This window comes from Ornithodoros turicata, chromosome 2 (genome assembly GCF_037126465.1).
Source record: "Ornithodoros turicata isolate Travis chromosome 2, ASM3712646v1, whole genome shotgun sequence".
Taxonomy (NCBI): domain Eukaryota; kingdom Metazoa; phylum Arthropoda; class Arachnida; order Ixodida; family Argasidae; genus Ornithodoros; species Ornithodoros turicata.
The window spans coordinates 25486290-25500740 of record NC_088202.1 but is presented as its reverse complement, the minus strand read 5'-3'; the positions used below and the strand labels follow the sequence as shown (position 1 = coordinate 25500740).

The following is a 14451-nucleotide window of genomic DNA, read 5'->3' as shown; positions in this document are numbered from 1 at the left end:
CAATACCAGTGCATTCGAACCAATGGTCATTCCGTACACAGTCTACCTACTTCTGGCAGTCTAGGAGACCCACCATCACCTCCCCATGTGGTGTCTCTTTACGAAATTGTTCTGAATGAAGTACAAGAGTAGAACTTTTTGGAACAAGCTTACGTCGCAAGAACTACGAGTGGAGTTTCACTGAAGAAAGACAGTGGTTGCAGAAAATAGGGTTGGTTTCCGGAAACGGAATCAAGCCTGAACGGCTCGATTCCGCTTCCGATTCCGTTTGAAGATAGCGTTTGAAATTTCATCGCCCGGGGCGATACTCTACCCCATTGCTGGCGGTGATGCGGGGAATGAAATAATGAGCCCCTTCACAATAAGGATCGGAGTCCTATCCAGAAAGGTGAAGAGAGCTTTGAGGGCAGAGCGTTGGTGGGCTGGATGTGGCCAGGGACAAAGCAATTTTGTGAGAGAAAGGGGACGAAAGTCCACGTCGTCATGGTATCCGGAGAGTACGGTTCGGGAAGGTTGGTAGCCTAGGCAATGTAAAAGAATGTGGTCTAGATCTTCTACAGCACTGCAGTGACAGAACAAGTCTCACATTCATCTAGTCAGTTTCCGCAAGTGAAATAAAATCATACCTGAAGTCATAATCATTCATCGTAATTGATGAAGAAGGCGCCGCGTCAAACTGACGTAGAGTTAGAGCGCAGGGCGGAGCTAAAAAACGAAAGGGGTGCAGTGAACATTTCATCGGTATGGAAGATCCTTTCGATTTTGAGCGCTAGTAATTACAAGGAGCTTTCACGGCCTAAGTTAGAACAATATAACACAGAGAAATGCACACCTTGTATACCTGTTTACGGCCCCTTTAATGTCGAAATGCATGTCGACTTTGAGAATAGTTCATGCAAAAGAGGACCCAGCAAGGGGCCTCACTAAGCTTCTCGGGATGCTCAAATAACACAATCCGGACGAAAGCGCAACGCCGACAACACGCAACGAGGTTTTGGCTGTGCTCGAGTTTGTACCTATGTTCTGCCAACTTGGTGCCTTAGTGTGTACAGTGTATACGTGGTCGGAGAAAACCCCATACCTCTTCTGTATGTTACTTCTTGAAGAATGACGTACTGTGAATTCGGGTGATCCTTTCAGACGACCTAGCCCTCGCAAATTGCTAGGTCTCGCCTGCACTGGACCATGTAACCGTTGCCACAGGAACATGAGTGGCAGGAGTGTAGCGGTTTGAGGCGCTTGGATCACACTAGGGACATCGTGGTCCCGCGTCGTCGTCTTTCGTCGTCTGCTAACCCACGGGAATTTCGAAGTGCCTGCCAACGGCGGACCCTCACCACTCTCGCAGTGCGCAGTGGCGAAACCGGATATAGTTGGGCAACCCGCTGCCCGGTTGTATAGAGGTCATGCGAAAAAAAAAAGTGATAGCTAGCAAATTTCTGGCGCTTGGAAAGGGCCACGCGAACATGCGACATCTGGGAAAGCCTGCGACAACAGGCGGGATCTGTCAAAAAAAAAAAAAAAAGCTGCCACGAAGTGACATCCGGAAGTCGACAATACAAAGAAGTGTCTGTTACTGAAAAATGAAATGTTAAATACCGAAATTTTGACGGAACCTCAAACAGAAACAGAAACATTTTCGCTGACCGCTACCGACGTGGAAACCGCTACCGAATATTGTTTGGAAACGGTAACGGAAGCAGTAACGGAAAATTGAATTCTTTAGTTACCGGCAAGAGAAACGCAAACACCATTATTTTCGATAACCAACCCTGGCAGGAAATGTGAAGAAGGCACCCACAGTGTGGATTCTTTTTCAGGCAGGGCTTGAGAAAGTGACTCACGAAGTAAACATCCAGACTTCGTGTCACGAAGAGTGCAGCTATTCGGTGGGAGGAGGCAAAGGAGGAGACACCTACTCGCTTACGCTCTTCCCCCACTACGAGGACGTTGGCACCTTTGGACTACACATTGATAAGAGGGAATGTGTCATGCCAGAAAGCGGTAAGACAGAAGTCTAGACTCTAACTAAAACGGTGGACAGAGTCGTAAAAGTGATTTTACGTACCTCCTGTGTACATATAGACACTGCTGAACAAATAAATAATGCACGATCATAGCTTTTCTAGTGTCACTTCTAGGTGACCGTGAAGATGCGAGAGAAAATGGATTAGAAAGGCTGATGCGTGGATAAGTTTATACTCGCTTGATTCACTGGTGGTTTGCTGCCTGCGACTGATATGCGGTTTCCAAAATGTTTTAGATATGGCGAAAAAAAAAAGATTGCTTGTTGGAAGTGTATAGCAGCGAAATTTTATTCTCGATGTGGTAACCATGTATTGACGACAATACTTTTTATTAATGAGGTTGAAAGTAAGGCTACGTCTGCTTCGTACCAGTCTGAAAGCGATCCAGACTAAACATAAGACGACGACGACTTACCCCTGAAGTTGGTTAGAGTTTGAGCCACTTCCGATTATCGCTGCAGAATGTCGTATTGGCAAAGATTTGGACGCAGCCTTATTTTCGAATGACAACGAATTCAATCCTTATTGTACACTTCACTGCTATATTTCTTTGTCCGTTGCAGAACCACCGCCACCAACAAAGGAAATCAAACTCGTTGCGGACGCCAGCTTGAACAAGACTGAACAGGCGTTTGAGTTTTCCATTAGTATGTTCAGTGACGAGAACGGTAAAATCACTACCACAGAATGGCTCATAGCGCAGGACTCGCAAATAGGTAACTACTGCCTGTCGTACCCCACTAGTTTCTGACCAATTGCACTACTGACTCAAAACTGTGAACGCACTAACGCCCGCTGTACACTTAGCTACGAGGCGATGAGGTCGTGGGAAATGCACTGGTAGACGGGAAATATAAGGACAGCGGAAGAAACGGTTAATACGACGACCACTCCTGCTACCCTACAAGGTCCGTCCGGTAGCCCGTGTACGGCGGTCTCTACGATGGTAGAGAAACACACGCAATTGTCCTCGCCGTTGAGTATTCCAAGCTATAGATTCGAGGTACCTTTGGTGGAATAACTAACTGTACCCTCGGCTGTATTATCTGCTGTCCGCGATGTCAAATACCTGCGGCCCTGAAGTGGTGCATAGTTGGAATTCTCTTTGGGCATCCTGTCGGACAAAACCACTTGTTGTAGTCTTGCGTGGGTAGCGGAGCATCAGGGAGACGACACGCACACAGTAAAGCAGGTGACAACCAAAAACGTTTATTGCAAAGTGCGCAGCCTTTTATCAACTCAACACACGGGGCGGTGCCCTCTGTTGGGTGCCCTCAGATACAGTTATCAAGGTCGGTCTTCCGTTATCACATTCCGTTATCACATTCCTTCCCCCTTACTTTTGAGGCATCAAACATAACTAGTAATTACATGAGCATGTACTGACATACATTTTTCATTTTCTGAAGTCTGGTGCTTGGTAGCGGTCGGGAAGTCTTGAAACGCGGGAACTTGTGCGGATGACTGGTGTCTCGTGTTGCGGCGTTGTAGCTGATGTGGAGGGGAATCCAAGTTGATCGTTCCCAGCGTCTTGCGTTGCAGGCTGTCCACTGGGTGACCTCTGGGAACGCGGAGTTGAGGGGTTCCGGGTCCTTTCCGGGGTCGCCGCCTGCTTGTCCGGAGGCGGGGTAGACGGAATATCGCGACGGTGGATGTCAGCTACATCCGGCGGCTGCTGGGGAGATGGACTCGGAGCTCTGGTACTTGTCACTGGCACCTTATGCTTTGCAAAGGTCTCTGGAAACACTGATCGACATCGCAGATGATCACTATGCACAAACCGGTCCTGTTCGTTTACGTTCACCACAAACGTCACAGGGCTAACCACACTCACAATTGTCCCTTCTTCCCAGGCGATACCTTCTCCTCGTACGGTCTTAACGTAGACTGGTTGTCCCTCACTGAACAATCTGGGCTTGCGGCGATGCAAACTTTTCTGGTGATCAATGCCTTGATTGTTGCGCATATCATCTAGGAAGCTTGGTTTAAGTAGCGATAATATAGTACGTGGTGTACGTTTTAGAAAAAGTTCGGCTGGTGTCTTACCAGTTACTGTAGACGGCGTATTCCTGTACGCCATGAGGAAGCTGTCGATACGTTCAGAGATTGGTCTAACCTGACCAGAGTTGTGGTCCTGAAGGACTTGCTTTCGTAGTGTCTTCTTTGTCGTCTGTACCAGGCGCTCCGCGGCACCGTTAGATGACGGGTGGTATGGTGGCGTCTTGGTGTGTTTCACCCCGTGAGTTTGCATGTATGCTTGAAACTCTTGCGAGGTAAATTGTGGTCCATTATCACTTACAATTTCTTCAGGATAGCCGTAGGCTGAGAAAAGCTTCCGTAGCCTTGCAATTGTTGCTGTGGTAGTGGTCGACTTCATGCTAAAAACCTCGACCCATTTTGAATACGAGTCGATGACAACTAACAGGTTGACCGAAGTGTGTGTTGCGAAATCTAGATGAATCCTTTGCCAAATCCTGGCTGGGTATGTCCATGGCTGATGCGGAACTGTCGGCACGCCAGCTTGAACAGCCTGACAGATTCGACATTTACGAACTTGCTCTTCGACTTGGCTGTCGAGACCTGGCCACCATACGAAGTTCCTGGCCAACATTTTCATTCGGTTAATGCCTGGGTGCTCCTCGTGAAGTATGGACAAAACCGCTGGCCGAAGCTGTTCGGGAACGACGACACGTGTCCCCCAAGTAACACACCCTTGCTCCAATGACAATTCGTCTCGCCGTGCGAAGAACGGTCGATACTGTTCATCAAACGATGCGGCCCATCCGTTCAGCGTGTAGTCCGCGACACGACTGATGATCTTATCACGTTTCGTAGCTTCCGCGATATCTTTTGCGGTGATTGGGGAGACGTTGAAGAATGCTAGACATTCTGGTGGGGGGTCGCACTTTTGACTTGCTAGGGGAAGCCGAGATAATGCGTCTGCGGCTTGCATGTCTTGACCTTTACGATATCGCAGAGCATATGAGTAAGCAGAAAGCGTGAGCGCCCAGCGCTGTATCCTTGCCGCTGCTAAAGCTGGGATCGCCTTGTTTGCCGCGAGAATTCCAAGTAACGGTTGGTGGTCGGTATAAATTACAAAATGTCTTCCATATAAGTAGCGATGGAAACGTTTGAGTCCAAAAATAATAGCAAGTGCTTCTTTTTCGCACTGTGCGTAGTTCTTCTCTGAGGCTGTCAACGTGCGGGACGCAAAGGCGATTGGTCTTTCGCTGCCGTCGCTCATGATGTGGAAAATAATGGCTCCCACGCCGTAGGCTGACGCGTCGCAAATTAGTCCAAGCGGTTTGCGAACGTCGTAGTAGACGAGGCATTTGCTTTTCACGAGAAGCTGTTTTGTGTCTTCGAAAGCTCTCTTGCACGCTGGTGTCCACCTCCATGGCTGGTCCTTTTTTAGGAGCTCGTAGAGAGGTGCCGCGACCGTAGATACATTTCTGAGGAATCTTCCGTAGAAATTTAGTAGGCCCAAGTACGCCTGAAGTTCTGTCTTGTTGCAAGGCTCCGGTGCTTCGACGATTGCCTTCGTCTTCGTGTCTGTCGGGAAGATGCCTTGGCTAGTGATCTGGTGCCCGAGGTACGTCACAGACGACCGGAAGAACTGACACTTTTTTTCCTTTATCGTTAGACCGTGTTCCTGAAGTTTCAGTAGCACTTCTTCCAGCGTCTTCTTGCAATCGACCAAGTCCTTCCCTGCGATGATCACGTCATCAATATAGCATCCGACTTTCGGAATGTCTTTTAGTACTTGGTCCATGAGGGCCTGAAAAATCGCTGGCGCGCTGGATATCCCAAACGGAAGCCGTTGGTATTCGAACAGGCCTAGAGGAGTGTTGACCGTCAGTAGTTTCTTCGACGCCGGACTCAACTTTACTTGTTGGTAAGCCGCTGCGAGGTCCAGCACGCAAAACACGTTGCCTCCTACAAGTTTGGCGAATAGTTCCTCGGGATGTGGCAACGGGTAATGGTCCGTCTTCAATACAGGGTTTATGGTGATTTTATAATCGCCACATAATCGAAGGCCTTGCCCGTCCTTCTTCGGCACACAAACAAGTGGTGTGGCCCACTCACTGTGAGATACACGCTTCAGGATCCCTTCCTTTTCTAAAGAATCAAGCTCCTTGATGACTTGCTCGCGCAGCGCAAATGGAACTGCCCTGGCTTTACAGAACACTGGTCGCGAAGCTTCTTTGACCACGACCTGTGCCTCGAAGTTACGAACTACGCAGGGCGCCATACGAAATACACTGCTGTATTTGTCTTTAAGTGTTTGCAACTCGATGACTGCAGGGTCTTTTGATGCGTAGTGAAGAAACCCATTCCAGTTGAGTTTTAGTGTTTGCAGCCAATCCCTTCCAAGAAGCAATGGGAGGTCTTCGCCGCAGTCGTCAACGACAACGATAGGGAGTATTTTGCTCTGTCCTTCGTACTGCACGTTGACCTGAAGCTTTCCGACGACTGTCAGTTTGCCCCCTGCGTAGGTTCGCAGTACTACTTCAGTTTGCTGGCACGGCAGCTTTTTGAATCTCTCTTCGTAGAGTTGCTTTGGCATAATCGATACAGATGCTCCTGTATCTACTATCATGGAAACAGGCTGTCCCTCGATTGAGACGATGACACTATATCCCTTAGCTTTAGCGGTCACAGAATATACCATGAAGGCGTCATCACTTGACTCGGTTTCAACGCTTTCTTCTACACAATCGACCTTTTTCACATTTCTCCGCCGATTGTTGCTGCACCGACACATTTTCTTCAAGTGTCCAACTTTTGAGCATGACGAACAGCGATATTCCTTGTACCAACACTGATTTGGGTCGTGGAATTTACCGCATCGATAACACTTTTGTGCTTTACCAGTTTTTCTCTGGCGCTGTGCGTTCGCTGTCTTCGTGCTATCTAATCTAACCATGTTCACGTCTGGCGGGAATCGCTGGTGCATTTGGCTGGTCTGTTTTGCGGCCTGTTCCTTATCTCGTGCCGTCTTACACGCCTTTTCAAACGTTAAGTCGTCCATGGCAAAAAGTGCTCTTTGCGTTTCTTCGCACTTCAAGCCTGCAACTAATCTGTCACGCAATGCGTCGTTCAGAAACGAATCGAACTCACACTTTCTGGCGAGTTCTTTTAGGGCTAATGTGAAGTCTTCAACGCTCTCATGCGCTTCCTGGCAACGTCGATTAAACTTGCAGCGTTCTGCAATTATAGACGGTTTTGGACTATAGTGCTCTTCCAAGAGGCCTTTTAGCTCCCGGTAGGATTTATTCCCTGGCACGTCCGGAACGACTAAGTTCTTTAGGACTTCATATGTCTTTGCACCTATCACTGTGAGGAACGTTGCTTTCTTTTTGTCTTCTGAAATATCATTTGCTGTCACATAATGCTCAAATCGTTCCATGTAGGAGTTAAAGTTGTCGTGAGACTGGTCAAACTCGAGCAATCTTCCTACCCTGGCCGACATCTTTCTCCGCTGCTATTTACTTGCTTTTAACTGCCTGAATTGAGCAATGGATGTGCGGTGCTCGCCTACCTGGAGGTAATTGAATCCGAATGTCTTCGTCGCCAGTTGTTGTAGTCTTGCGTGGGTAGCGGAGCATCAGGGAGACGACACGCACACAGTAAAGCAGGTGACAACCAAAAACGTTTATGGCAAAGTGCGCAGCCTTTTATCAACTCAACACACGGGGCGGTGCCCTCTGTTGGGTGCCCTCAGATACAGTTATCAAGGTCGGTCTTCCGTTATCACATTCCGTTATCACACCACTTACATACAAAATTTATAAGATGTTCCGCTCATTTTCCGCACGCTTCGATAAAGGTATCATATGATCAACTACTCGTAATAACGGCTGAATGATAAGCATCGATATTATTACATTCCATGTAATAACGATTAATTTCACGGAGACTGAGAAAACGTAGAAATCGCATCAGGAGTACATACAAACTAACTGATCTTTTTCAATCTTTACAAGATAAGTGTGGCGCTCCAGTGACGTGGAAGGAAGCTCACTCTCAAGACCCGATCAGCTGCTACGTAGTGAAATTTGACACAGGTGAGATGTACTCAGTTTTGGCTATTTATGTATGCTATACCCTCAAAGCAGAACGAATATTCGGAGAATGTATATCCGCAACACACAAATTGTTAGCCCTGGGTCCACCTCCAGGGGGCCACTGGGTAAAGTGGCACATGTCACGATGTTCTTCCGCTTCTTTCTGAATCGTCGCACGGCCATATCAAAGAAGTTTCCAAGAAACTACGGTGCTGTGGCAGTTTCTCCTTTGTGTATTTACCGTACTGCACCCCACAGACAAGTGCAAGTTGACCTCGAACGAAGTTCTTCGCACTCATTTTCTGATGCGACCAAGACCTCACGACTGGTCTGTTTCGGTATATATGCATCGGCTGTATCGGTGCGCGAAACCATCCGCCTGCCTGTAGCTCGTTAAGGTTATTGCGAGTGTGTCGAATTGCAGTCGTGAAATTGACATCCGAAGCAAGTACGGAGAACATGAAGAGCTCAAACTGTGTAAGTACGGACAGAAAGGACGAAAGACTGGCGCTACTTTCAACGACTATGTTGCAATCAAGCTTCACAAGTATTTATAGATGTATCGTCAAGACTGCCCCGCAAAATGCGCCGTGTTCTCAAGAATGCCGCTTTTTTATTGGATAGGGCAACTGGGCCTCACACAGCTGTCCTTTCAGCACCGACTATTTCCCTAGCCCAGTAAACCATCTACACTCTAAACTTTTTCACACCTTTAAAGGTGTGCGCTATGCACATTCAATCTGGTTGCGTAACATTGCATCTCCAGGATGACATTTTACAAAATTCGGAAAGCATTACTAAAGATCAAGTGTGAGTGCAAATCTTGCTTTCATTATGTCTTGGATATCGTAGGTACGAGCTAATGCATATATGCATCGCTATCGATAATCGAGCACGCGCAAGTGTCGACAATACTGTTGAACAATGTTGAGATGTTGCAGGGATGAATTTTTGGAGGACAGACAACACTCGAGTAAAGAAAATTTGTGCGAAACCGTGCTCCATTATGATGTTACCAAAATTACACCTAAAAAGGCGTGCGCCATGCACGCTATTACACCTTTAAAGGTGTGAAAAGATTTAGAGTGTACGTCCCAGTGACATCCATGTAATATCCTGAGCTTGGCGTTTGGATATTCCAGCGGGTTTCGCACAGAGGCTGTAGATGTCTTTTGTACGTCCAATCGATGACCATTTGTTCCACTTTTTCCACATCCACGGAACGTCCCACTAACTCAACCAATGTACATTCGGACATCCAGGGGATATTTGTACCACCCTCCGTTTCTGCTGTGATGCGAAATCGAAGATGCCATGTGTTTTAGTATTGTAAAATATTTTGTTTCTTAAACCAGGGCACGGGTATATCAGTTTGTTGGTTTGTTTATCACAGCAGTGTGTTTATCCGTCGACCGTTCAAATGAAACCGCCGGGAGGGTACGCAGCACACAGGCGAGGAAGCGCGAAGTGCCGTTTTTAAATTTCGGCAACCGATCCGGACGGGGCGTCTCATACATGGAAAGCCACGGATTACTCCATGCGCAGTGACACGCATTTTGACACGTATTTTGTGAGAGCTGTGGGGGGCTGATGTTGCATCATTAACAGACCTGTAACTATAGAGACTGGCCACCACATATAACTACATATTTCGTTTCCCCTTTCTCCTCTGTGCCCGTTTCTGGTATTTCCCATAAGGGACAGAGCGCGCGGCGGTTTAAATAAAGCAAACGGAGAAATACAAAAGCTGCCAGTCCAAAAAGCCGACTTCTAAAGGTACTAGTATTCCCTTTCAAAGACAAAACAAATACTATATTGTTACAAGATCGCAGTCTGTGTCAAGATGAGTTCTGCTCGCCACAAGTTGGTTCGGAGAATGCCCACGTGACGGCCCGATAACGCCCGCCCTTTTTCACGCCCGTCTTTTTCGTCTTCGCAACAATATATTGCTTGTCCCGCGAATTTCCGCGTATTCCAGGGTACTGCTCGCCCCCGGAACAAAACGAAGGGTGAGCTGTTTAAGTTTTAGGTTTGGTGTCTTAACTCTCCATCAAGATAACGTCTGTGTTTCTTACTACTCTTGGTCTGAGAGACTCAGTAGTTCCATCGAAAGTCAAATTTGAGAGTGCCACAGAATTCCGCATCTCTGTCTCTTTCGCAATAAATGCTCTATGTAACATAGATGGTCAGGTTTTGGAAGGAGCGAAAATTTGCCCTTTGCTTCTGACAAACGTTACTCAGCCCCTATGTGGCACATACCTTTTTTTTCGTGATATGATCTCCTCAGAATATCAGAATCTCGATGTCCCCTATTCTCTATGGGACGTACAGAAGATATACAGAATTCGATGTCCGCAACAACTAAAATATTTTGAGGAGACAAACTGGATGTCCATGTGACATGCATAGGACATAGTTACAGTTTTGACTTGCAACATAGTTTAGATCACATCACGAATATCCGTGGGACATACATTGAATGTTTATACGTCTTCGACGTCTGCGACATATTTTGGACCTGTCCAGGATATTCGTGGTTTACTGGGAGTTAGTTTGGTCCTGTTTTTCTCAAGAATGCAGCAGCTTCGGAACAATCGCTGGCAACCACACGTACAGCAGTTTTCGGCAAGCTATCCCCCTCTTCCGTTTTCCGCGTTGTTGGAACTATGGAGGACAGAACAAAGACGTTTAGATGCGACGAGATCAGCTACGGAACTGATCGTGATTTTAATTCGGCCGCGAGCCTTGAGCTCACTTCCTCTTTCTCGCCACAATGCCCCCCCCCCCCCTTAAAAGGGACGGAGTCACTCGTAGTCTTCAAATGTGAAACTGGAGGCCGAGACGTCGGCTTCGGTGAAGGCAGGTTTGAGTCGCTCGATAGATACGGTGTCTGGTCTCCCATTGATGTCGATGTTGAAGTGCTTGGGCCCGTGCTTCAGGACGGTGTAAGGGCCCGAATATGGAGGTTGGAGAGACTTGCGGACCGCATCCGTGCGAACGAAAACTTTCGAAGCGGAGCGCAGGTGCGGGGACACGAAAGTTATTCCGGGTTGCTGAGCACGTGTTGGAGTCGGCCGCATCCTGGAGAACTGCTCACGCAGGCGGGACAAGTACACCGAAGGGTCGACGGGAACCGGTGAGGGGCTGTCGAAAAACTGGGCCGGAAGGCGAAGAGTAGTACCGTAAACGAGCTCAGCAGCCGCGCACCCGAGGTCTTCTTTCCAAGCGGACCGGATCCCTAGGAGAAGGACGGGGGGAGGGGAGTCGTGCCACCTGGATGGGTCATATCGTGCCATGATCGCTGCTTTGAGGTGCCGATGGAAAGGTTCTACAAGCCCGTTAGCTGCCGGGTGATGCGCGGTCGTACGGCAGCGGTTGGTACCCAGGAGCTTCGTCAAGGCCGTGAAACGGCGAGATTCGAACTGTTTTCCCGTGTCGGTTATGATTTGGGAAGTAGTACCAAAGCGGGCGATCCATGTTGAGACAGAAGTGCGGGCGACGATTTCGCCGGTAATGTCCTGCATCGGGGCGGCCTCAGGCCAGCGCGTGTACCTGTCGATGCATGTGAAAAGGTAACGACGGTTATTCGAAGGAGGAAGCGGCCCGACTATATCGATGTGGACCTGGTCGCAGCGCGTAGTTGGCAATGGGTATGCCGACAAGGGGGGAACAGTGTGTCTATGCACTTGGGCTCGTTGACAAGACTCGCAGGACCTTGTCCACACGCGAATGTCAGTGTTCATGGACGGCCAGAGGTAACGGGCGCTCACGAGGCGCTGCGTAGCCTTGATACCCGGATGGGAAAGCCCGTGGAAGGCTGCGAAAATTGGGCACCGGAGGCTCCTAGGAAGGAATGGTCGCTCCAAACCCGTAGATGCATCACAGAAAATCTCCGAAAATCAGTGATAGCGTACTCGTCGGTCCACTCGAGGAGCTCCTTAAGAATGCCCGCAGTAAGCCTTCGGATCTCGTTTGGTCACCGGAGCAAACCGACGCGTTTAACCAAGCGAAGCGTGCCCTAGCATCAGCAACAACGTTATTCCATCCTGTCTGCGAAGCTCCCACGTCTGTAATGGTGGACGCCTCCGGTCGGGCACTTGGAGCAGTCCTGCAGCAGCACGTCGGTGGAAATTGGCAGCCACTAGCTTTCTTTTCCAAGAAACTCTCACAAGCAGAAGAAAAATACAGCACGTTCGGCCGTGAGCTTCTGGCTGCATTCACCGCGGTGAAAAACTTCAGATATTTCTTGGAAGACAAGCAATTCATCGCTAACACTGATCACAAGCCACTGGTATACGCCTATCAATCCGGCAGTAGCCGCTATTCCCCTCGAGAAATCCGTCAGCTCGCTTTCTTGGCAGAGTTCAACGCAACGTTCGAGCATGTCAAGGGCGCTGACAACATCCCCGCTGATACCCTTAGCCACATATCCTCCATTCACAACAACCCAATTACCGTCGAAGAGATCGCACAACGGCAGCACGACGATCAGGAGCTGGAGCACCTTCTCTCTGGATGTTCTTCCCTCACCCAACACGAAGTACGCTATCACGGAATTTCGGAGTCTATTTTCTGTGATACATCTACGGGTTTGGAGCGACCATTCCTTCCTAGGAGCCTCCGGCGCCCAATCTTCGCAGCCCTCCACGGGCTTTCCCATCCGGGTATCAAGGCTACGCAGCGCCTCGTGAGCGCCCGTTACGTCTGGACGTCCATGAACACTGACATTCGCGTGTGGACAAGGTCCTGCGCGTCTTGTCAGCGAGCCAAGGTGCACAGACACACTTTTCCCCCCTTGTCCGCATACTCATTGCCAACTACGCGTTTCGACCAGGTCCACATCGATATAGTCGGGCCGCTTCCTGCTTCGAACAACCATCGTTACCTTTTGACATGCATCGATAGGTACACGCGCTGGCCTGAGGCCGCCCCGATGCAGGACATTACCGCCGAAACCGTCACCCGCACTTTTGTCTCAACATGGATCGCCTGCTTTGGTACCCCTTCCCAAATCATAACCGACAGGGGAAAACAGTTCGAATCTCGCGTTTTCACGGCCTTGACGAAGCTCCTGGGTACCAACCGCTGCCGTACGACCGCGTATCACCCGGCAGCTAACGAGCTTGTAGAACGTTTCCATCGGCACCTCAAAGCAGCGATCATGGCACGAGAAGACCCATCCAGGTGGCACGACTCCCTTCCCCTCGTCCTTCTCGGGATCCGGTCCGCTTGGAAAGAAGACCTCGGGTGCGCGGCTCCTGAGCTCGTTTACAGTGCGACTCTTCGCCTTCCGGCCCAGTTTTTCGACAGCCCTTCGCCGGTTCCCGTCGACCCTTCGGTGTACTTGTCCCGCCTCCGTGAGCAGTTCTCTAGGATGAGGCCGACTCCAACACGTGCTCAGCAACCCGGAACAACTTTCGTGTCCCCGCACCTGCGCTCCGCTTCGAAAGTTTTCGTTCGCACGGATGCGATCCGCAAGTCTCTCCAACCTCCATATACGGGCCCTTACACCGTCCTGAAGCACGGGCCCAAGCACTTCACCATCGACATCAACGGGAGACCAGACACCGTATCTATCGAGCGACTCAAACCTGCCTTCACGGAAGCCGACGTCTCGGCCTCCAGTTTCACATTTGAAGACTACGAGTGACTCCGTCCCTTTTAAGGGGGGAGCCATTGTGGCGAGAAAGAGGAAGTGAGCTCAAGGCTCGCGGCCGAATTAAAATCACGATCGGTTCCGTAGCTGATCTCGCCGCATCTAGACGTCTTTGTTCTGTCCTCCATAGTGGTGAGGGAAGAACGTTCGGGTCACCACTATGGAGGACAGAACAAAGACGTCTAGATGCGACGAGATCAGCTACGGAACTGATCGTGATTTTAATTCGGCCGCGAGCCTTGAGCTCACTTCCTCTTTCTCGCCACAGAACGTTCCCGTAGCCTGACGTTCATACAACGGCCGCTCTGGTCTACATATTGTTTCCTATAGGAGAGAAGGATCTAGTACACGGCATTGTCAACGCATTCTGCAGAGGGGATGTTATGTCTTTGAATGCATTTCTGTGTCTCGTTAATGGGCGTTTACCCTGCAAAGGTTCGCCACTCAGTACGGGATACAAACCGAATATTAGCGTTGGCCCGTCCGTGGATCTCCTTAAAGGTGTCGGACATGCTACGCAGCTACGATATTGGCAGGACGCCATGCCTGTTGGGAAGAGGGGTTTAATCTTGAGAATGGGCTGGAGTGGAAGCCTTCGAGGAGCTATGCAACAACAACTCACATTAATCGTTTCGCAATCGAGCTACACGTTGATTCACGCTCATCATCACTTAATTGATTATTAATTTATGATGTAAGG

General features: G+C 49.2%; 2 protein-coding genes across 2 annotated transcripts in view; one reads left to right on the top strand and one right to left on the bottom strand.

Moving 5' to 3' along the window:
• The window catches only part of LOC135385248 (uncharacterized), an 87475-nt gene that overhangs the window by 54491 nt on the left and 18533 nt on the right, over positions 1-14451 (top strand). Inside the window, exons 6-8 of the mRNA XM_064614453.1 lie at positions 1821-2004; positions 2591-2743; positions 8015-8095. Of these exons, the coding sequence (XP_064470523.1) occupies positions 1821-2004; positions 2591-2743; positions 8015-8095 (418 nt within the window). The remainder of the gene's footprint in view (positions 1-1820; positions 2005-2590; positions 2744-8014; positions 8096-14451) is intronic.
• On the bottom strand, positions 3424-7660 carry LOC135386409 (uncharacterized protein K02A2.6-like). Its single transcript, XM_064616324.1, has one exon. The coding sequence runs from the start codon at positions 7498-7500 to the stop codon at positions 3424-3426; it is 4077 nt and encodes a 1358-aa protein (XP_064472394.1). The 5' UTR covers positions 7501-7660.

What these genes read in the sequence shown, in the direction of transcription:
- LOC135386409 (XM_064616324.1), bottom strand. Translation starts at nt 7,500, where the DNA reads ATGTCGGCCAGGGTAGGAAGATTGCTCGAGTTTGACCAGTCTCACGAC.